Genomic DNA, 22,630 nt, shown 5'->3' with positions numbered 1-22,630 from the left:
TGCTGAAGTCCCTCCGCCTCCTAGTCACTCTGCCAGTCCTTCTAACTCCCCTGTCCCAGTGAGTTTTCTAAAACACAAATCCACCTTCCCTATGGCAGGCCCTTAGCAGGCTGCACTGTGTTGGCGACCTCTCTGTAATCCCAGCACCTAGCCCTCAATAATTACTGTAAGATTGAAGGAATGAGCAAGGCCCTGGTCTGTTTCTTAAGTTCTCTGTCTCCTTAGCCCCAATCCTTTCTGGGGACTTAGTGCAGGTGACACCTGGCTAACTTGCGCCTGGGAAAAGAAACAAAGCAGCTTTGCACAACCAGCAGAATATTAATAGCCTTTGAAAGGGCACTATTATTGATGCAAATGGACCACCCGTCCTTGAATCCTTGAGATAAGCGTAGTAAAGAAAACAATGACATCCATCAGAAAGTACTTGTTCAGGCTTTGAGACTGTGACTTTGATGTACGAGAAAGACAGCTTTAGGTTCCTCCAAGATCAGCGGTTGTTAAACCTGCTTTCTGGAAGTCAGGTGCCGTAGGTCTGTTGCTCAGGTGTGGCCGGTATATCCCCTATATGCAGGCTGGCTGTGTGTGTGTGTGTGTGTGTGTGTGTGTAAAACATGCTGTTCCCCTTCAAAACCACTGCCGTGAATTCTACCTATCTACCCTGACTTCTAGAACAACCTTCAGAAACTCGAACGCATTCTTTAACCTCCAAGAGCGAATCTGGATTTTAAAAAAGAGGCAAAAGTCATTTGCAGCCAAATCTGATGAGTCAGATGGATGAACAAGCTAAGAAAGAATATTCCTTGCTCAAAAATGAAGAACTGCTACAGAATGAAGTTAAGAGAATCGAGCTGATTCCCCTGTATGTCTCTGAAGACAGTTCCAAGCACAGAGCTGAAAGATTTGTGATAGTTACCAGCAACCTGGACTGCTGCCCCAACGCCCTGTGTAGACCCTGCCTCTCCTGAATGCCCAGAGGCTACCACGTCTGCATCCTATTAACTGCCCTGAATAAGCCATTTCCGTGGCACCTGGCCAGGAAGGCCACTTCCTCTGGACACTGCGGAGAAGGAAGGAGAAGGAAGAGATCATTGAAATTGGCTTTGTGGCTTCTGTTAGCCTAACAAGAACCTACCTATTGTGATTTGTATGAAGCCCAGTGCATTTAAACCCACTTTTTAAATAAAAGGTTGCATAATTACTACAACCCCAAGCAGTGTCCTGGGTGTCAGGGAGACCCAGCAGTGATCAAGAGGCCAAGTCCCCGCCCTGGGGGCCTCATACTCTAACAGAGCAACCGCAAAGATGAACAAGCCAACAAAGGAACAGTATCAGACTGTCCCATACTCTTAAGGAACAGGTAAGGGGACAGAGGGATGGCTGGCAGGGGGTCCTCTCTGAAGCAGAGATCTAAATGACACAGTAGAGCCCCCAGCGTGGAGGGCACACGAGGGAGGGACATTCCAGGTTAGAACAAGAACGGACTCTCTGGAGCAGAAGTGTGCCTAGCACAGGGCCAAGAGACGCTGGAAGCAGGGTGACTGCCAGATGGCACAGGACAAGGGGCAGGGAGGAGGAGAGGCAGGACAGGTTGCCAGAGGCCTGTGGCCGGATGCCTGTCAGTTACAGCTCTGTAACCATGAATGACTTCCTGAGTGTTAGTTTCCTCATCTGCAGAAGACTGTTTACCTCCGTGGGTGCCTAGAGGACCGAGATCATGGGAGTAACCCATCCTACTCCAGGCCTGAATAGAGCTTCCATTCAGTAAGGACCCATTATCATTCCCACTTGCGTCAGCAGCAGCCCCATTGCTATGTCAACTGCAGGATCCACCTCTGGCTGACGCATGGGGATGTGGAAATCATCTCCTCCATCTTGAATAAATAATCCCGCCTCTGGTCAGCAGAAGGGCCGGCCGAGAGGGCCGAGTTCCACCTCCACACAGACGCAGAGGGCCAACCAGGGCCCCCTTTCCTGCCCCTCCTGGAATCTCCAGGGCGTCCTCTGGGTAGGGCTCAGCACGGGTTCCCTCCTCTCAGCTAGGCAATCCCCGGAGGCATCGTCAACTACCAGCTCAAACCACAGGGAGAGGAAGTTGGACACGGCGCCCAGGCTTTGGTCCCATCTGGCAGTCTGTATTTGGGCACAAACTGCTGTTTGAAGGAACCTGTTATTCTGCAGACTGTCACTGCCAGCACGCCCCATGGAACCATATGGAACGTCCCCGGCACTGCCCAATCAGAGGAAACCCAAAGACCCACTTTCAGACCCCAGTTAGAGATGGCTGCCTCTCTGAACAAGAAGCCCACTGAGGCTGGGACAGCACACAACTCCACAGAGCCCACAGGGGGCCCCCGATTCTCATGGAGAAGCAGATTTCCTGGGCTGGGCCAGAGCCACCGCCCCCTCCCCCAATCAGCCTGGACTCCAAGGCTCCGGTAGAGACGGACACTAGGCTTCAAAGAGCTGGGATATTAGACAAGCTAGAGGGCTAATTAAAATGTAAAATGTGGTCCATGGGGCATAAATTCCTACAAGCCCTGAGGGATCTACCATTTAGTACACCAACCAACCAAAGCAGTGATTTACTCAATGGCCCCCCTGAGGGCTGCGAGAGCGCTCACCTCCCAATAGCCTTCATTTCCCTCCCAGATGTGCTGGGCTGGGAGGACAGGAAGGGCCCCCCACTCGTTACCACGGCTCCCTGTGGCGTGCCCCAGAACTGGACCTGCTATCAGGGACTGCTTTAAAGGGCTTTCCTCCTACAGGGGTACAAGGCTAGGCGTTCCCTCAACTACATACTCTGTGATGCAGAAAAGCACAGGGAGGGGGAGAAGGGACACAGATATGGAAACAATGAGAATATGGAAAACATACTCATTGTTTCCCAGTGCAGTCTCTAAAAGTCTCTACAAAATCCTTTTAAGAAAGACTAGAAGGTGGGTGGTGCCTGGGTGGCTCAGTGGGTTAAGGGCTCTGCCTTCAGCTTGGGTCAGGATCCCAGGATCCTGGGATCTGCCTGCCAGAGTCCAGGAGGGCTCTCTGCTCAGTGGGGAGCCTGCTTCCTTTTCTCTCTCTCTGCCTGCCTCTCTGCCTATTTGTGGTCTCTGTCTGTCAAGTAAATAAATAAAATCTTAAAAAAAAAAAAAAAAAAGACTAGAGGGAAAAATGCAAGAAATACTGTCTTGAGGTGGAAGCAGGAGAGATGCCCCTGAGCGGAACACATCCTAATAGCTGGGAAGGAGATTTTGGTTGGGATTAAGTGGCACTGCTGTCACCATGACTAACTCTTGCACTCCAGAAGTCATGTGACCCCTGGCTTAGCCCAAGAGTCCAGATTCTGAAGTCGGACCAGATGCAGCTGTGTGACCATGGGCAAGTCCTTAAACCTCTCTTAGCCTCCGCTGCTCTAACAGGACCTACCTCAGGAGATGGGCATGAGGATTAAATATGACAGTTCATGGCATACTGGACCCCTGCAAGTCAGTTATTATGGGTACCAGCCCTCCAGAGAAACATGCTTAGCCTCTCTCTGAGCACAGGTCTGTTATTTTTCCTTCAAAGTCTTGGTTCTCAGGGTGGCTCAGATGGCTGGGCATCTGCCTTCAGCTCAGGTCATGATCTCCAGGTCCTGGGATCGAGCCCCATGTCCAGCTCCCAGCTCAGCGGGGCATCTGTTTCTCCCTCTCCCTCTGCCTCTCCCCATGCTTGTGCTCTCTCTGTCTCTCTCTCAAATGAATAAATAAAACCTGGGGAAAAACAGAAAACAAAAAACAGTCTCAGCTCTCCTTCATGGTATGTATGATCTATGACTCTTCCTTGTCTGTCTGGTTGTTTGCCCCTCTGTATCATCTTTGGTGCGTGTGTGTGTGTGTGTGTGTGTGTGTGTCCATGTATGGTTGGGTGTGCTGGCTGTGGCCTAGGTGGGACCTGTTTGCCCTCCCTTGGGTATGCCCACCTACCAACTGTCTTACGGGCATCAGTGGGCTCTGCCCATTCCCAGCCAGGGTGCACAGCTCTCGCTGCTCAGAGATCCCAGGGCTCTGGGAGCCCCACTCAGGGAGGGTGAGGCTGGCTGGGCCCAAGGTCCAGATGGCATGCATCTCTTTGCATCCTGGCACATTTCACACCCCGGTCTCTGCCAGCACGCCAGGAGAAACACTGCAGGCTTGTGCCTCGGGAGGGGCTCCTGGTCCACAGCCCCCGGGGCCACTGTAACTTCCACCAGGCAGCAGCATCTCGTACCAGGCCCTGCCTGGAGTGGGGTCCTCAGCCATTATGACAGCTGCTGCTGCTGTTGACACTGCAACAGTGACAAATTCATCCTTCTGACAAGATCCCTTTAAATAATTCACAGGGAGCTAGGGATTAAGACACTGTTTCTCTCTGTCTCTGTTGGGATTTAAAACACCTCCAGCTGGGGTATTTAAAAAGAGGATAATGGGCTGCCCCTCTTGGGTCTCCCCTCCCCCTTTCCTCCTCTTTCCCATTTCCCAAACTCAGCCCCCACCCCACCAGCCAGCCCCATAACAAGGAGGCCCAGAAAACAAGAAAGAAAAAAAAGGAGGGAACCAGTGCTTGGCTGGTCACTATGGCAACCATGGCAGGGTATTCAGCTGTCATTATCCCAGTGCCTCACACATGTGATTATCTTAAGCTGTCGATTGAATGTGGTCCTCACTGGTGTCCAACAAGGCCTTGTCGAACAAGGCAGGGGCGGGAGCTGCAGGGCCCCAGGCCCCAGCTGCCTAATCCCACCCTGCCCAGATCTGGGTTCCACTGAGAGGAGCACAGTTACCACTGGGAGAAGCTGAGCACTTGTCACTGCAGCTCCTATGGATCTCTGCTCAGAAGCGGAGGCCGGCCTGAAGCCGGGCCACCACACTGGGAGAGGGGCTAGGGACACGGGCTCCTCACTGCATGGGGGCGGAGAGTTTTGACTGCATAAAGACCAGGCTGTCTGTGGCCAGCTGGAGCCATCCTGGAGACAAGAGAGGAGGCCATAGCAGGAGGAAGAGGTTGGCCTCCCTAAAGTTCTTGGCTTCCAGCTATTCTCAGAGTGGAGAATTCCCATTCTCCAGGTGCACTAAAATCATATCTAGCCCAGGGAGAGGACACAGCGCCCTCCATTCTGTCTACTGCCTCCTGGCGGTGCAGGAATGCTGATCTCGAGCCTCCTCCTGATGTGACTCACATCAGGGCATCTTTTCCTGGGACTGTGGCTGCTCAAGTGTGGTCAGTCTGGGAAGCCTGGGGAAGACTCCGATCTCACTCCTTTACCTCCTCGACTTTGCTACAGATTGTCTTTGGGCTGAGGTTCCCAGGTCCACAAGCATTCTTTGAAAAACATGATCGATGGTCACCCTCTTCAAGGCATGCTCTAGAGTTTCTAATATTTCTTCTAACTCAGCTCCCAGAATGAGCCCATCGTGGCAGGGGCGCTCAGGCTGGTGCCGCACACCGTGGGCCTGCCATCCTTTATGACTTGTATTAGATGACTGCAAATCCCACCCGCTCAGTCTGGCCTTTCCTGCTTCTGCATCCTGTGGTCATTTCCCATGGAAAGGAGACCAGCCACATGCAAGGCCCCACGCCCCCCTGAGGCCCCGCCTACCTGGGTCACCCCTGGCTCGCTGCCTAATGAGCTATTGACACCTACTTGTAAATGTAGCCCATTGCCACGGACCATCCTGGCTTAAAGGCAGAGCTCCCCGTCCAACATCTTTCATGTTGGCTGTCCTTTGTGACACTGGGAAATGTGTCAGGCAGGCCTGTCACCACCGGAGTGGTGAGTGGGACAGGGTCCAAAGAGATGGGGATGTGGCATGACCAGAACCTTTCTCTATTTTATCAGCAGAAGAGCACCTCCAATGGAGCAAGGGCTGGTCCTACAGACTGCTGCTGAGGCCACTGGAGAGGACAGAGCAACTCAATAGGACCCATCCTGTCACATATCTCCCTTTTCAGGAGTCTTCACTTCCTGAACATTTGCAGAGGCCCAGGGGTAGAAACTGCCCCACAGGCCCCTCCATCACGGCCTGGAGCCAGCCATCCCCAGGGGCTACCTGTGTGCTCCTCTGGATACCTGCCAGCCCTTCCTGGTCCCCCTCCAGATCCTCCTGGACCTGCTGCTCCCTTCCTCCTAATCCACACATCACCAACTATCTGTGCATAAAAAAAAATTCATGGGTTGCTTAAAGAGCACCCTACTCACTAACACCCAGCTCTCCCAAACCTACCCTTTCCCTTTGTAGAAAACAGGGAAACTTTGGCCTCTCCTTACCCCCGTTCTCCAGTTGCTCAATGACATAGGACTCTGAGATCCCTTCCTTAATGGCTTCAGGGAAAGATGTACAAGAGTGAGCTTTGTGACCAGACAAGCCTGCGATCGATCAGTCTTAACGACACCCCTAAACAGTCCTGTGACTCTGAAAATTGCCCTGAGTCCCAGGGTTGCTCTGTAAAATGGGGAGAAACACCATCTGGCTTGCATGGCCCTGGTGAAAGTTCAGTGAGGTCATACTGGCTGTTTTCAGTGCCTGGTATACAGCTGGTGCTTAATTAAGGGTGAGGAGTAGTAGCAGTGGTTCCCACTATTACGAACAACAGCAACCCGGTTATTAATAACAAGGTGCACCCTGGGACGGTATCCGCCCGAAAGCAGTCTCTCTACAGCGGTGCAGGAATGCTGATCTCGAGCCTCCAGGGCCTCCCTCTGCCAGCTCACCCCACACCCCAGGCCAGTTACGTCCTTCCAACGAGAGCCACTGCAACCACTAGTACTAGCCAGGGCAAATGGTCCTGTCTGAGCCTCAGAGTTTATAAAGAAGGTAAACACTCTCTAATCCTGCCAAGCACCGCATAAATAAGATCTTACACTCTGCAACAGGGCAAAAAAGGGGCTCAGAGAAGTTAAAGAACTTAAAGGAAAATGGAAATAAACCCAGGACATTAGATTCCAAATGCTGGGCTTGCTCCTTTATGATACTACCAGAAGTACAGGAGTCCTCCCCTTATCTGTAGGAACCTTTTCCAACACCCCCAGGACGAGGCCTGAAACTGCAAGCAGTCCCCAGCCCTATGTATGTTTCTCCTGTGCATCTGTACCTAGGATAAAGTTGAATTTATCAATCAGGCACAGTAGGAGATTAACAACAAGAACTCATAATAAAAGAGAACTATTACAACAATCTACTGTAACGAAAGTTATGTGAATGTGGTGTCTCTCTCTTAAAATGCCTTTCTGCACGGCACTAAATGCTTAAATGTCTACGGGATGAGATGGAGGCAGGGAAATGATGCAGGTACTGTGACCTAGCGTTAGGCTGCAACTGACCTTCCGACGGTACATCAGAAGGAGGATCCTCTGCTTAGGGACCGCAGTTGGCTGTGAGTAACTAAAACCACAGAAGTAAAACTGCGGGAAGGGGCAATTCCCATACGGGTGGATTTGGGCCTAAGTATTCTAGTACTTACGGCCATAAGGGGAAGGAAAGCCAAAGGCCTCAGGGGAGGGCTGCTCTGTTCCCACTGAGGCCAGAACCCTGCCTCCTGAGCCACACTCAGTGTCCCCACCTGTTTCTGCCCACTCTTACCCTCCCTTCTTCCATTTTCTTCCTACCCATCTTGGCTACACCTCTCAACTCTGCCTCGCCTTCCCTCTAAAGCTTTGTCTTACCCAATTTCTTTCCATTGCCAAGGCAGGCTGTGTGAGGGAGCTGTGAGTTAGGCTCTCAGGGCACTGAGCCCCTTCTGCCCCGCCTCTGCTCTGTCCTGGCACCTGAGTCAGGAGCCCCGTTTCCTTCCACAGCCTTGAGAGCCACTCCTGCCTTCAACCTGAGGGGATCTGTCATCAGGCCTTTGGTCCTTGGGCTTACCTATCAGTGGCAGGAGGCTTTTAGTGCTGGAACGAGGGATGTGGTGGGGTGACTGCCTTTCTGGGGAAGGTTTTAGAGATGAGGAAAGACACGGGTCTGTCTGGGCAAATGAAGGTTAAGCCTACCTCCACAATGGGGAAGGGAAGGTTCTGGTGACCCACCACAACTCCCAAAGTTCTTTAACAACAAGCTCTAAGAAGCATGTCTCCCTTCATTTCTCTCCCTCCTGCCCTCCTACCTGATCTCCACACACGTACACAGTCATACCCCACGTATTTCTGCAACCACTATCGTAATTAGTCTGTAACATTCTATTCACCTCTGTTAGAGGCCCACACATGCCCACGAAGAAGATCTCACACAGGAGCCCCAGGAGAGAGCGATCACACTTGATGAAGCCAGGCAGAAGGGTGCCCTTGCTGTTCATCGGACCCACCTCTCCTCCCCTGGGGACCCACCCAGCCCGAGCGACCACACTCTGCCCAGGGCAGCATGGGGCGCCTCAGCTCCTCTCGGACTCTCTTCCTCTCCCCAGGGCCCCACCTCCCTGGCTCCCATGCCTTTGTCTATCACTGTCTCTGTCAGGCAGGTGATTTTAAACTTCCACTCCTAAAAGATGCATATTATATAAAAAAATGTTTTAAGTGCCTCGGGGTGTTTTGTTCCTCATTGCTTCATAAAAGTGACATTAATAGCCAGGGAAGAGCACTGCTGAGTGCAATTACACAGGATGTTTGAGGTATGAAAGCTGTTTGGAGCCTGCTAATGTTTCCTAATTACAGGCCTTTTGGTAGGGAGAGAAAAAGATAAAGAGTGGGTGGGAGGCCCAGGGTGGGGAGCTCTGACTTATCTCTGAGGTCACATGAGCAGGCCAGGGGAGGGGAGGAGCGGAGGGAGGGAGCGGGGAGGTCAGAGGCCCGCTCCCTGGGAGGCCAGGCCTCTCTCCGTGGAGAGAGCAATATCCATTCCTGGTAACAGCTCGAGAAAAGGATACCATCCATCTCTCGCACTGTGAGAGAAAACCATTTATATACCGAGCCTGGATTCGAGGAGCCCATAGCAACGCAACCTGGGAATTCCTTCTGAAGCCGGCTTCTGGAGCCGCCACAGTGGGCAGCGTTTCATTGGGAAAGATAGTACTGTGTGGTTGTCAGCAGGAAAGCAGCCTGAAGGAGGTTAGACGTCTGCTCTGGCACTTTCTATCCATGTGCCTGGAAGCAATTTCATAGCTGATTCTGTGCCTTAGTTTCCTCATCTGTAAAATGGGGCTGTTGCGAGGATTAACATGTGTGGGGCCCACACAAGAAGCCACACCAGCCTTCATACCAGCCAGTTTCACGAGCCAGGGCACTTCCTTTAAGACTCGGTCGGGCTTTTCTGTCACTGGCCACTGGAGAACCCTGACCAATACAAGAGTGTGGCTTCCAGCAATCAGCGACCAGGCCAAAGGCCCCCAGGTCCCAGGCAGTGGTACCAGTCTGAGAAAGGATGACCAACCCCAACCACCTTTGCCCGCCTGTCCCCCGGCAAGGCCTGAAATTCGAAGACCATAAAGCGCCATTCACAAAATCATTTTGCCCAGGGCTAAATTTCTCTTGGACTTGCCTAATTTAGCTCAGGCTTTTCTGTCTTCATTAACATGATTGAGTCATCAAATAAAGAAAAGAGAAAATCCAGCCCTCCACAGGCTTAGTACTACACTAACACTTCATGAATGTTTACGAAGAGAAAATGTTCTACTGACTTGTTCCATCTTCGGAGAAAGGTGCTGTGCTTGCCGGACCGAGGAGAGGGGCAACCTGCAGCGGCGAGGTCCAAACGCCCAGCCCAAGATCCCACAGCTGGAATGGGAGCCAGTTTATCTCATGCCAAGGCCTGGGGGCTTCAGGGCTCCTCCAGAGCTTCTCATCCATCAGACAGACAAATTTCAATTGATTTTGAGTGGCCTTGGAACGAACGGGGTGTTATTAGAGCAGATTCCTCTCCTGAGCATGCTTTCCTTATTCCCATGATAAGGGGCAGCCAGCGGACGTGCCTGGAGGACTGACAGACGTGGAGTGAGAGGCAGCCGGGGACAGCCAAGGGTCCATGGGGGTCCACAGGTGGCCAGCAAGGAATGGCCATGCAGTAAAGCCCACGTGTTCCTGCGCTCGTAAACGTGTCTCTAATGTCAGGACTTAACTGAATTAGCGTGTTCAAATGCGTGCTGTTCCCTACAGTGGCCCCCTCTGGAAGCTCTGCCACTAAGTCCAATAACCCTCCAGTCATTTAAGATATTTTCAGAACTCTAGGACCTGCCTACTGCCTACAACAGGGGCATGAAATGAAATCAACTCATTTAACTTCACACACACACACACACACAAATATACAACCACACACAGACACACACACATATATATACACATGCAGATGACTGTATATACATGCATATACACATACATCCACACAAGCATATACACATATGTATACACATACACACACACATATATGTAAGTGCACATACACACACACGCACACATATAGACAGACACACATACACAGGCACATACAGATGCATATATGCAGGGACACACACAGTCAGCGAGCTCATCCTGAAGGTTCACCGGGCATGGCTGTGGACTCCTCTTCCCCTCCTTTTTCCATCAAATTCCACTTACCATGATAAAGATTTGCCGAAATTAAAGGAGTGAACAGTATATGTCACGGGCCACAAAGGTGGTTCCCCAAGGCAGTGCAGATGGAGTTGGAGTCTAGACACCCATGGAATGGCCTTTGAAGATAACTCTGATAGGTGTTTACACTCCCGCTGCATGTCCCACAGACAGAGGCCACCCACCGACCGGGTACACAGGGCCGGCAAGCCCTGGTGAAACTTGGAAAGTAAAAGAACTCTGGGGCTGGACTCCCAATAAGCAGCAGAATAAGTCCCCCTGTCAGAGCAACCAGGGCTTGCTTTTCTAATCTACCCCCCACCCCAGCATCTGAGAGCAACTGGCCCTTTCTGGTAAATGTCCTGGTCTCCTTTAGCTGGCACCCTTTCCATCACCAAGTAAGCTCTCTAAAAAGATACTGACCAGGGCACCTGGGTGTCTCAGTGGCTTAAGCAACTGCCTTTGGCTCAGGTCATGATCCCAGGGTCTTGGGATCAAGCCCCACGTCCAGCTCCCTGATCAGCAGAAGTCTGCTTCTCCCTCTTCCTCTGCCTGCCTTTCCCCCTGCCTGTGCTCTCTCTTTCTCTAACAAATAAGTAAATAAAATCCTTAAAAATAAGTAAGCAGATACTGACAACTAATTGGGTGTGGAGAAGTCTACAACAAACATTTTCTTGGGCTACAATAAACCTAAATTGAACATCTTCTAAGTTCAGGACCCTGGGTTGGCGATGCAAGAAGCATCCAGAATGCTCCTCATTATTGGGCCAACGAACATTTATTGGAGCCTGTCCCCTGGAGCCTACTCCCTGCTGAGCCGATGCTGGGCACCAGGGGTGCAGAGATAAAGCTGCTCTACCCTCCAGCCCATGGGGAAGACCATATGTCAGCATCTGGTTAGCTCACAGAGTGATGGACAGTATGTCAGAAGTCAGCACCAAGCCCCCTGGGCTTTAAGAAGAGGACACCTTACTGGGCCCTGGTGGACATGAGCATCCAGGAGGGCTCCCCGAGGGGACGAGAACAGAGCTGACACCCAAGAGTGTGGGAGTGGGGAAGAAAAAGAGTAGGGAGGGTCAGGCAGCATCCAGAAATGGCGGCAGACAGCTGGGAGAGGACCGTGAAGCCATTAAGACCACTACTCACTAAGTGTTCACTGGGGGGCCTCCCTGAACTCTCCCATTGCCCAGAGGCCCTGAACAGCGAAGGTCATGGAATCTTTGGAAGCAAGGGTATGGGAGAAATAAATGAAGCCAGCCCGAGGGAGGGGTCGCCGGGATACGCTTTGCTGGAAGCTGAGTTCCTCCCTGGCATTTGTGACTTTATAAACGTTACTTTCTCCTTCTGCTCACCAGGAGGCCTCCAATTCAGGTTAAACCTAAAGGCCATGAATTAAAGGTGCAATTAGATCAGAGAGCAACATTTTGCATTTGGGCACGAATACTTTCCGTTTCTGACATGGAATATTATGATCCACTCTCCAGCAATATAAACGAGAACAATTTGTGGGCTCTGTGTGGGTGGGCAGTCCAATTCCTTCCCACAGCTGGCAGTTCTCAAACACAGCAGGGAAGACACCCAGCAAGCCCCATAGAAGGAAGGGTCCCATGGGGAGCCCACCTCCCAGGCCATGCACTGTGCATAGGGTTCACTGTAATGCCAGTCGGGCCTCCTGGCTTCAGGTCAGAGTCAATTCAGTTCCCTGGGGATGCCCCAGCTACCGGAACAGTAACAGCCTACCCTTCTCCATCTTAAGCCTGCAGGCACAGTCTCCTGGCTGCACACAGGCTCTGAGGCCTCTGCCCCCTTTGGGGGTAGGGGTAGGGGGTGTCACCACCCCAGTGGGTCCTGGAAGATGTGGGTCACCCATCTAGCCTCCTGACTTCTCAAATGCCTGAACTTGGCCCCTCTCCCTGGATCTCTTGACCACCCAGAAGTACTCTGCATCTCTTCAATCCAAGCCTTGACTCAAGTCCACAGTCTGGGGTCCTCCTCCAGGCTCATGAGACTGCCATCTGGGTCCCTGCACTTTGTCACAGCGGTCAGTCCTCTCCCGGCTTCACTCTTCTTCTTGCTGAGTAGATGCCATGATGTAAGACACTATCCACCTCCGACCGATGTCCTCAGCTCCTTACTCCTCCAGGCCCACTGTTCTTGCATCTCCATACCTCAGGATGATCCCACCAGCACACTTCCTCCTGTACAGTCAGCAGCTGACGGGGGCCTGCCGATCGGGCGTCACAAACACATGGCCTGCAGCCACAGCCTGGCCACACTCTTAAACACACCTGCCTCTCTCCAGCCCTCCCACGGCGGCAGTTCCTTCAAACCTGCCCCTCTCTCCTAAATGCTGCTGCCCAAGACCCCTCGCCCCACCCTCACTGTCTGAACCCGTCCTCCAACATCAGTGAGAAGATAGATCATTGGAAGAGTTTTCTGTTTTATGGCTTCAGTCACCAAACCTGAGCAGTTGCATCTCTGTGCAGGTCCCTTATCTCTGTCCTGCCACAGAAAAGGAGTCCCTTTCCCTGAAAGGTCAACATGTCCACAGCCCCATTCCTTCCATTCCCGTGTTTGGTCTTCCTTCCCCTTCACAAAGTGCTGTGTCACCTCTCCCTGCTCCAGACACTCCCTGGGAGAGAGCAGGCATGCCCCGGGCTCCCCTCCCTATGGACGTGTGCTACCCGCCTTCTGATTCCACTGCCCATGAGTCAAGAGCTGGCAGAGCAGGGTTGTGGGGGCCCTGCAGACTCCACGGGTCCCATGCTGAGCACAGCCTCTTTCTTACACAAGCTTTCTGCCCCTCTTGTGTCCTCCAACTCTGAGACTGGCACCATGATCTACCCACTTGTCCAGGTCAGAAGCTATCAACAAGTAGCCAAGTCAGGTCATGAACCAGGTGTCCATCTCCAATGGTAAACAGAAAGGCAGAATCCCAACTAACCTCAGAGGTTACGGGATAACCAAGAGGTAATAGAAATGTGGGGTAGACATTAGTCCACACTAACATATAAAGATGCAAAATTTGCAACTGTGCACAGTGCTACTGGGGAAAGCTCCCTGGCCCTCGGAGGAGCTGGGATTGGGACACAGCGTGGTTGGGGATGCTGCGAAGGTGTTCCTCCAGATGGGCCTGGAGATGACAAAGAATCACTCCAGTGTTTGGCCTTTACAACCTGGTGAAATGGAGCCCACATGTTTCATGGGAGATGAAGAGGGGGCTGAATTCTGCTCGGGCCAAGCTTCAACTGACCTGCCTGTGGGCATCCAGTGCAAGATGGGCTAGGGACACATGCTTGGGAGCCATGCAGTGTTCAGGGAATTGGGGGCAACCATCTAGGATGAAGACAGAGAGAGGTGGAGAGAAGGTTTGAGATGGAAGCATAGTTCTTGGTCCTCCCTCTTGACCCAGCTAAGGGCCAGCCTGACACTCCCGGCACTCTCTAGAAACCAATCAGGCTCTGAAGCTGCTCAGGGCACAAAGAGAAGAACTACCTGGCTGTATGTTCTCAGAGAAAAGCCTGGGGAATGGTGGCTGAACTGGGCTGCTAACCAGTGGGAGAGCAAAAACAGAGCAGCCCAGCCCGCTGCTGTCTCTAAAGGGCACCACTTGACTTTGAGTGTTTTCCTAAAGGACAATCTTCCTTGGGAAAGGAGAGCTGACATTTAAAGAAGACAGGTGGTGTGTACAAAAATCAAGGGGAAAATTAACCATAAATCATGTCAATGCCTTGTGAAAACACAGGCCTTCAAACAATAATGTAATTTGTAAAAGAGTGGCAAGTTCTTAACATCCAGCAGCCTGAAAAGTGGCTGCCTCATTGGCTTTGCATAGTCCCTCCCAGAAGTGGGAAAGATTCTCCAGTAGCCCACAGTGCTCCCAACTTAACTGGGACTTGGGCACTGTGGGCAGGATTGACCCCTGCCCTGGGCCCAGCTTGGAAACCACCAACCCATCCTAATCCTTGTCTTCCTGCCCTAAGACGGGATGCTTGCTCCTAATGGTTGGGGGGATTCCGTAACTGTTGGGGCTGTTGGGGGGAGAGTGAGAGCCAGGGAGTGTGCACAGCCTGCTGGGCCCCTAGTGGTCATTGAGAACTGTCCCTACAGCACAGGTTCATGACAGGCCTGTTTGTGCCTTGTTGTGATGTGTGCCACAGGATATAGACAGGCTCTGGGCTAGAGGCCACCAAAGGCATGGGCCTTTTGGGAGGAGGTAGGGGCTTCACCACCCCGGCTTGGCTACCTCTTTGGGATGAAGAGTCCACTCACTGCCCTGCCCTCTCCCTTGGTGATTAAACCCTGCAGTGAGCCAGTTACTCAGGCCAGGCTTCTGAACATTATCTCCCTTCCTCTGTCTCCTGCTCTGTCCCCCTGCTGTCTATCCATGGCCAAGTGCTGCCAGTGTTTCCGCCTTTGCTTTGCTCTAATGGTCCTCTAAGTATCCTGTTTTCATCCCATTCTTCTGACCCACGCAGGACAGCTGGAAGAGGCTCTTAAATGCTTTCTCTCAACTGTTCCCTGAAATCCTATCAGCAGGTGTGGCCGTGTTATTCTCCCGCCCGGGATCTGTCCATTACCTGCAGGACAGAATGGACACAGCAGCCTCAGCATGGCAGGCACAGTCCTCTACCACCATGCCCCATTCCAACCCATACCCCACCTTGGCACTGTCCATACCCTGCCTCATTCCAGAAACACAGATTCCCCTCTCTCATGTCTTTTCATGACCCTATTCAACTATGGCTCCTACTTGGAATATCTTTGCAGATTTCCCATTCATCACCCATCAACCCCCTAAACATTCTGTAAACCCCAATGGGCATGTAACTTTTATGCAAAGCCTCATGGGTCCCTCCTAAGTTCCTCACTCCCAGCTCTGGGCCATACTTGCCTGCTGATCTCTCTACTGCCACAGAGAAAAGATATACTTTAGCCTATCCATGAACATGGTGGCCACACACCCATGGGAGGCCATGAGGTCCTCAGAGCTTGTCCATTCTTATAGCTAACAAGGCCTGGCCAGGCACACGAACACCGAACAAGTGAATCAAGAGCAACTCTCTAAAGCAAGCTCCACGTGAAAGGAAGCCTCAGCCCTTCCGACCTCCAGCTCTTCCTTATGCCCTTATGTCTTGGCAACCCTGTGGACATCACAAATTTCTGATCTGTGCCAGCACCACCAGCTTGAGTGCCTAGCTCTCAGCAGCTACTACCCCTGTCCCCACACAGGTACAGTCCTAGTTGCCTGGGGGCCAACTCCTTGAGGGACTGTGTCAGGAGATGGCCTGTATCACCACACTGGGGAGCAGCTCAGATCTGAGACCCCTGAAGCAGATGGGCAGGGGACACAGCTATTCACACCTCTATCCCAATCCCCCTCCGAAGGTCCAGCTCTAGCCAGACTCTGCTCCCCCAGCCATCCTACAGACCCGGGACTACACAGCAGGATTAAAGGATGGATGGATGACACTCACCCCTGATGCAGGATTGGCCGTCCAGCCCAGCTCTGCAGTAGCTGTCCTGGTGTCCATTAAAGTTTCTGTGGGTCAAAAGAGAAAATCTGGTGAGTCAGGAGGATTGCTAGATGGTCACCCTTATGGTGATAACAAGGTTACTTATGACTACAAATGTCAGTGTTAGGAGCCTTGAGCCCCTTTGTGAAGTCTGAGGCTCAGAGAGGGGAAGAGCTTCGTCAGGAAGCCACAGCTCAGATCTCAGGGGTCCTGACACTGCATCCATTGTTCTCTCCCTAGAAGCCTGGAAGTCTGAAAGCTGCCTGCACAGGATGAAGCCACCTGTCCGGAAACTTCACCCCCAGACATGGCTTCTTCCCAGGGTCCTCTTCAAGAGGCTCTTCCATGGCCATGTCAATCCAGTAACCAAATTTAATTCATTCCTTGACCTCCCTGGGCCACGTCTTTCTGCCCTCTTCCTCCCCGCTGGGCTCACTCTCCAGCCTCACCTGTCTGCCTGCACGTCTCCCCCACTTTGTCCCCTGCCCCCCTTTCAGGCATCCATGTTGACACCCATGGGTGGTGTCCCATGAACTCCCCTGTCCCCAGCCACTCTCCCAAGACTCAGCCTCCCTGCGAGTCCCTTTGCCCCTGGGCCCAAATCCATGCCACCCCTTCCCCCAAGACTCAGCCGGGGCTCACACAAATGTATCTCCCAAGTCCCTGTGACCTGCTTCCTGGTTATTGATCCCTTTGGCCATTCATGGAAAGAGCACCTTGACTCAGCTGTGATGTGAACTCCAGGGAGCTTGAGCTCCAGGGAGCTGTGACAGTAGCTACAATTCATACACCAAGATCTCCGGGCACATGGTGACCACAGACTTGTTCTTCAGGAGAACAGCTTTCTGGGAGAGAGCAGTAAAGCATCCTGAGCACAAGGCACCTCCCTCTTTTTTCTTTTTTCTCTTCAGTCTCTTACTGACTGCTGTCAGCCCCCACCTCTCAATGGAAACTCTTCCCCAAAAGCTACCCATGAGCTCCTGATCAGCAAAGCCAAAAGCCTCTTTGGGTTTTGTTTTTTTTTCCCTCAGCAGTTTTATTGAGGTGGAAATGATGCACAGTAAACTGCACATGGTTAAGTCATACAACTGAATACGTTCTGACATATATTTATACATGAAGCTGTCACCGGCCTCAAGATAATAAATATATCCGTCATTCTCAGAGGTGTCCTTGTCCCTTTGTAAACCCTCCTTTCCTCCTGCCCCTGCCCCACCCTATCACTGTCCCTAGGCAATAGTTGGCCTTCTGTCACCATAGATTGATTAACTGGGATTTTCTGGAATTTTATATAAATAGAGCATATACTATATTTCATCTGGTTTTTCTCACTTAGCATAATTTTAAGAGTGATCACGTTGTGGGCGCCTGGGTGGCTCATTTGGGTAAGCATCAGACTCTTGCCTTTGTTCGGCTCAGGTCATGGTCTCAGGGTCCTGGGACTGATCCCCGCATCAGGTTCTCTGCTCAGTGGGAGGTCTGCTAGAGATTCCCTCTCCCTCTTCCTCTCCCCCACTCTCCCCCTGTGCTCGCGTGCGCACTCTCTCTAAGTCACTAAGTCTTCTTTTAACAAAAGACCAATGAGGGATGACAGGGTGGCTCAGCTGGTTAAGCCTCTGCCTTCGGCTCAGGTCATGATCCCAGGGTCCTGGATCGAGCCCCGCGTTGGGCTCGCTGCTCCCCCTGCCTATGCTCATGTTCTCTCTCTCTGACAAATAAATAAAATCTTTAAAATAACTGATCGTGCTGTGTGCATCAGCAGTTCATTTTGATTTACTGCTGAGTAGCACTCCCCCGCGAGGACACACTGCAGCTTGTCTCCCCATGCACCTGCTGCCCCGTCTGGGGGCATTCACGAGAGTGCGTGAACGTTCCAGTTCCTCCACGTCCTCACCAACTTGGGGGGCTCAGTCACTTCTCACCTGGGCCATCTTCACAGGTGCGTGCTTGTAGCTCATTGTGGCTTTTCCTTCCCTTACTGATGAGTGATGTTACACATCTTTTCACATGCTTCCTTGCCATCTGCATGTCCTATTTGGTGCAGTATGTTCAAGATTTTGCAAGTTTCAAATTTCTTATTAAAGAGTTTGGAGAGCTCTTTGTGCATTCTGGATGCCAGTCCTTTATCAGATATGTGCTTTGCAAATATTTTCTCCCGCTCTGCAGCTTGTCTTTTCTTTCCTTCTTTAACAGTGTGTTTCAAAAAGCAGAAGTTTTAAATGCTTAGGAGGTCCACTTTATCAACCTTTTCTTTCACTTGTCTGGTGTCATACTGAGAAATCTTTGCCTAATCCAAGGTCCCAAAGGTCCTACCTAGGTCCATGATCTAGTTTGAGTTTCTTCTTGCATAAGGTGGGAGGTACAAATCAAGCGTACAATTGTTTTTGTCACATGGATATCCAGTTGTTCCAGACAGGCACCTTTTTAAATTCACCCAGTGGTGCTGTTTAGGCTGAGACCCCCCCAGGGCGTGTATCAAAGGAACTGCCCAGCTGCACAGGTGCTCAGCAAACAGAGGAGGGGGAAACAGCCATACATATGTCATTTTGGCCTTTCCCTCCTCTATTTCTGTTTTCTCCTGAACCCCCCTATTCTGTGTTCACTGCTTCAGGCAGGAGAAGGGAGACATGAATGCAGAATGCAGTCACAAAATTGTGGGCCGCTTGGGAAACAGAAGGACTCCTGGCACAAACCAGAGGTTTGAGAAGAAAGCCATCCTATGGGCAGGGCAGACGGAATGAAAATTGCAGTGATGAATGAGGATCTGTGTTGAGGAAACGGGTTCGCTATCTCTCATGTCCTAGTGCCCCACCCCAGAGAAGGGATCGTGGGAGCCTGTCGAGGTGACAGGGCCTTGCACACTGAGTGTGCCAGCATGGGAGGTCGCAGCGAGCAACTCCACCAGGTTGACATGGCTTGGACGGAGCAGAGGGAGCCTTAGGTCCCATCAGGGCTAACAAAAGGGACCCAGAACCACTAAGAGATGATGTGCATGAACTATAAGCAAGGGTCAGATGGGGTGTGGGGTGTCTTAATGGGTGCCAGTGTGGATAGGAGTTAAGAGGACCAATGAGGCAGCTTCCTCCACAAGTTGGTACTACACAGCCCACCTATACCCTTGGTGACACTTCTGTCACCCCAGGGGGAATAGGGTAGGCTCTAAAAAGCAAACTGAAGGGAGTAAAGGAAATACAGCAAGCTGTATTTTTTTGCCCATTTGAGTCTGGGTTTGGGTTAAGAGTCCTACCCCACGCATATCTGAAGGAAGGCGAGCACTAGAACAGACTCCACCAGTTTATTTTCTCCTCTGATTCTTCTGACAGCTGGGGAGGCTGGGCCCTTCCTGGAGCAACCCTCCCTCTCCCCCTCATCTCCACTCCACAGCACTAATAATGATCATAATGACACACCGAATTTACATAACACGCTTCTCAGAAGACACTCCATGAGGCTCTGCAGAAATTCATCTCCATGATTAAAATGCTTCCACCAGGTGGCCTGGGAGCAGGAGCCAGTGAACCCCTCTGACAGAGCTGGGGACCTGGGCACAGAAAGGTGTGGTGCTTTCCGCGAGGTCACACAGCCTCCCACACCGATGCCATAGCTCCCGAGATTGCCGCCTGTCAGGCACATATGAACTTTCAGGGGCTCTACCGGGGCCCTGGAGTCAGGATGGTGGGCTTTGCTCATAAAGCCAAGAAACCACAAAAACACCCAGAATAATGTATCACAACCCACTTTCACCTCAGGACCAAGTTGAAGCAGTGGTAAAGAGACAGAGGAAGCAGGCAGCAAGGGAAATGGAGCCCAGAGACAAAAATAAGAAGTAGCCTTCATTTCTAAGCCTTCCGAGGACTAGTGCGTCCGGTTAACCCCATTAATATAATCTAAGACTTCATTATATTCACAGTCACCTACTCCAGGGCCATAATTGAAACTGTTTCTAAATAATGTTTTCCATCCACCCTACTGGACGGAAGTTGCAGCAAGAGGGATCCATTTCTCCGCATCCTGCCGGTTGTGGAGACAGAAGACCACAAAACCGTAAACCATCCACTCGATATGATTAAGGACAGTTTCTTTGCTGGCACAGAGAGCTCCTGATTATGGCATTACATTCTGGTGGGGGCTGAATAAAAGTGATTTGAGGAGGTTTACATCTCCCTGGAGAGGAAAAGAGCGCTCATTTGCATTTATAAAGCATATTGAGAGCTCTGGCAGAAAGTTATGGTGGAAGCACAATTAAATATTTACCATCACTTCTGCTCTCGAACAGTGGCGTGGGGACCGGCCAGCTGGAGGTGCATGTGTTGCTGTCAGATCTGATGCCTATGGGGGATGCAGCTCTGGAACTTCCGCCCACAGCCTGGCCTCTGCCCTCTGGGAGCGAGTCCTCACTGCCCACGGGAGGGAGGAATGCTGGGAAGGGCACGCACACCGGGGGAAAGAGGGCGCTTCTGGGGGCAGCCTGGGTCCAGGTCCCACTTCCACCACGCTCTTTCTCTGTGCCCCATTCTCTCCCTCCTCTCTCTCTCCCTCCATCTCCCTGTACCGCCCCCCCCCCCTTTCTTCCTCAACTGTGAATGGTGTAGAGCCAGCTAATACACAGGGCTTGGGGGGCAGGGGAGGGGGGCATGAAGCAGGCAAATATGTTGTTGTTGTTGTTACTATGATTAAGGACAGTGGTTAAGGATACTTAACCACTCCAAGCTTCAGTTTCCTTAGCTATGCAAAAACCCTAATGGTGCTATCTGTAAGACACCCAGAAGACATCTGTAAGACTCAACAGTATTAAATATCTAATAATATCTCATCTACCTTCTTCCTTGCCATACCAAAGAGTAACAGGCTGAGGATACAGTAGCCAGTCGGAGGGGTGGGTGCCCTGGAAACATTCGGTCTAGTTTGGGGAGGGACAAGAAGCAAAGTCACACAGGGCATCCTATTCTGGGCGAGCCCATGTGAAGGAGACAGAAATCCAAGGGAACGGATGGGGTTCTTCCATGTGGGGAATGAGTGGGCCCATCCCGACAGGAAGGATGGAAGATGCAGGCCATGTGGAGGCAAAGGGAGACGTTGTGCCCTCTGGGATGGTGGTGAGCAGTGGGGAGGGGAGAAGGATGGAGAACTCCACCTGGCTCTTGGGACAGAGATCTCAGAGCGACTCCCCAGGGCAGCAAGGGCAGTGGCAGAAACAGGCTGATGGGAATGAAGTGGGAGACATCTACCCCCAAACATATGAGAGGGCGAGGAAAACCTGAGCAAGAGCGGAGGGGAGACCATGAGGGGAGACAGAAGGGGCCCTCTGGGGAGCGCTGGCTAGGCTGGCAAGAACCTGAGGACTCAGGCACAAGAAAAGCCTGGCGGAGAGACCCCATGCTCCCAGGGAACAACTTCCTTGCAGTGGCTTTGATATGGAAACCCTCTGGGTGATACGGAAAACCCCCCTACTCTGGGGCCTGGGGCTTGGAGGTCCGAGTGGGCGGCTGGGTCAGAGACCTCTGAGTGGAGGAAGAGGCAGCCACCGCCTGGTGGCCCTCTCTGGATGGGCACCTTGGGATGTACTGACATTTGGGAAGAATTAGATACCCATCATGGTGAGAGAGAGATAAATAAACCCTCTCCTTACAGCTCTGCCATTCTTTCTGGAGAGACATTAATCAGACATTTGGCTGAATATATTTACAACATCCTTCCATGGTAGTAACAATATAAGACAACATATACAGATGGAATCAGGGCTTCTGGGCCTTCTCAGAGCAGGGCCTCGTGTGTGTTGGATAAGGCGAGACCGTGGACCTGCGGAGCACGGAAGAACCAGCAACAGCCACACAGTCATTGCCGTATGCCGCTCTTTGGGGCCCCCCGGAACTCGGGCAGGCCAGAAACCACACCAGGTGCCCCCACAAGAAGCAAGCTGTGGTTACATACATGCAAGTTGCTGAGGGGATCCTCGCTGCCCAGGTCCCTCCCAGAGCCTTCACAAGGGCTTAGGATGGGTGGGAGAGGCCTGAGATGGGATGGTATCAAGTAGCTCTGGGGTCCATTCAGTGAGCAATTCCTGAAAGCAGAGTGAGCCCCGCGCAGGCATCAGAGACGGAACAGAGGGTAGACACACATCCCACCCCTCAGGGAGCTTGCAGGCAAGCAGGGGAACAGAAATTAACCAAACCCCCATGCAGATAAATCTGCATTTATAGCCTCAGTGAATGCAGGAGTGGGGAATCCCAGAGACAGTTGTGAGCACGGAATAAAATGACAGGGGTACTGGAGGCTGGCGCTCAGTGGGCACTCCCTCCTTCCTTCCCATCCCCCCATCACCACCCCTACACACACACACACACACACACACACACACACGAACACACGCACCTGTCCTAAGACAGAGTTCTCCCCCACTCCCACATCTAGAGTGTGCTGGGGACCAGAATGTGCTGGGCACATCTGACCACAGCGAGGCCCTCTGCCTTTCCAGAGATGCCCATGCTGCCCTCAAGACCTGGACTCAGCAGGGCAGCCTAAGCCTCACCTGGAGCCCACACTCACCAGCCATGACCCAGCTCCCCTGCGGCCTTCCACCCCTGGC

At 52.0% G+C, this 22,630-nt stretch overlaps 1 protein-coding gene across 1 annotated transcript in view; it reads right to left on the bottom strand.

Moving 5' to 3' along the window:
- The window catches only part of EPHB1 (EPH receptor B1), a 425,495-nt gene that overhangs the window by 273,917 nt on the left and 128,948 nt on the right, over nt 1-22,630 (bottom strand). The window contains exon 2 of the mRNA XM_032333747.1: nt 16,006-16,070. Coding sequence (XP_032189638.1) covers nt 16,006-16,070 — 65 coding nt within the window. The remainder of the gene's footprint in view (nt 1-16,005; nt 16,071-22,630) is intronic.

The sequence above is a fragment of the Mustela erminea genome, chromosome 1 (assembly GCF_009829155.1).
Source record: "Mustela erminea isolate mMusErm1 chromosome 1, mMusErm1.Pri, whole genome shotgun sequence".
Lineage (NCBI taxonomy): Eukaryota > Metazoa > Chordata > Mammalia > Carnivora > Mustelidae > Mustela > Mustela erminea.
This window is presented reverse-complemented; position numbering and strand designations above follow the sequence as displayed.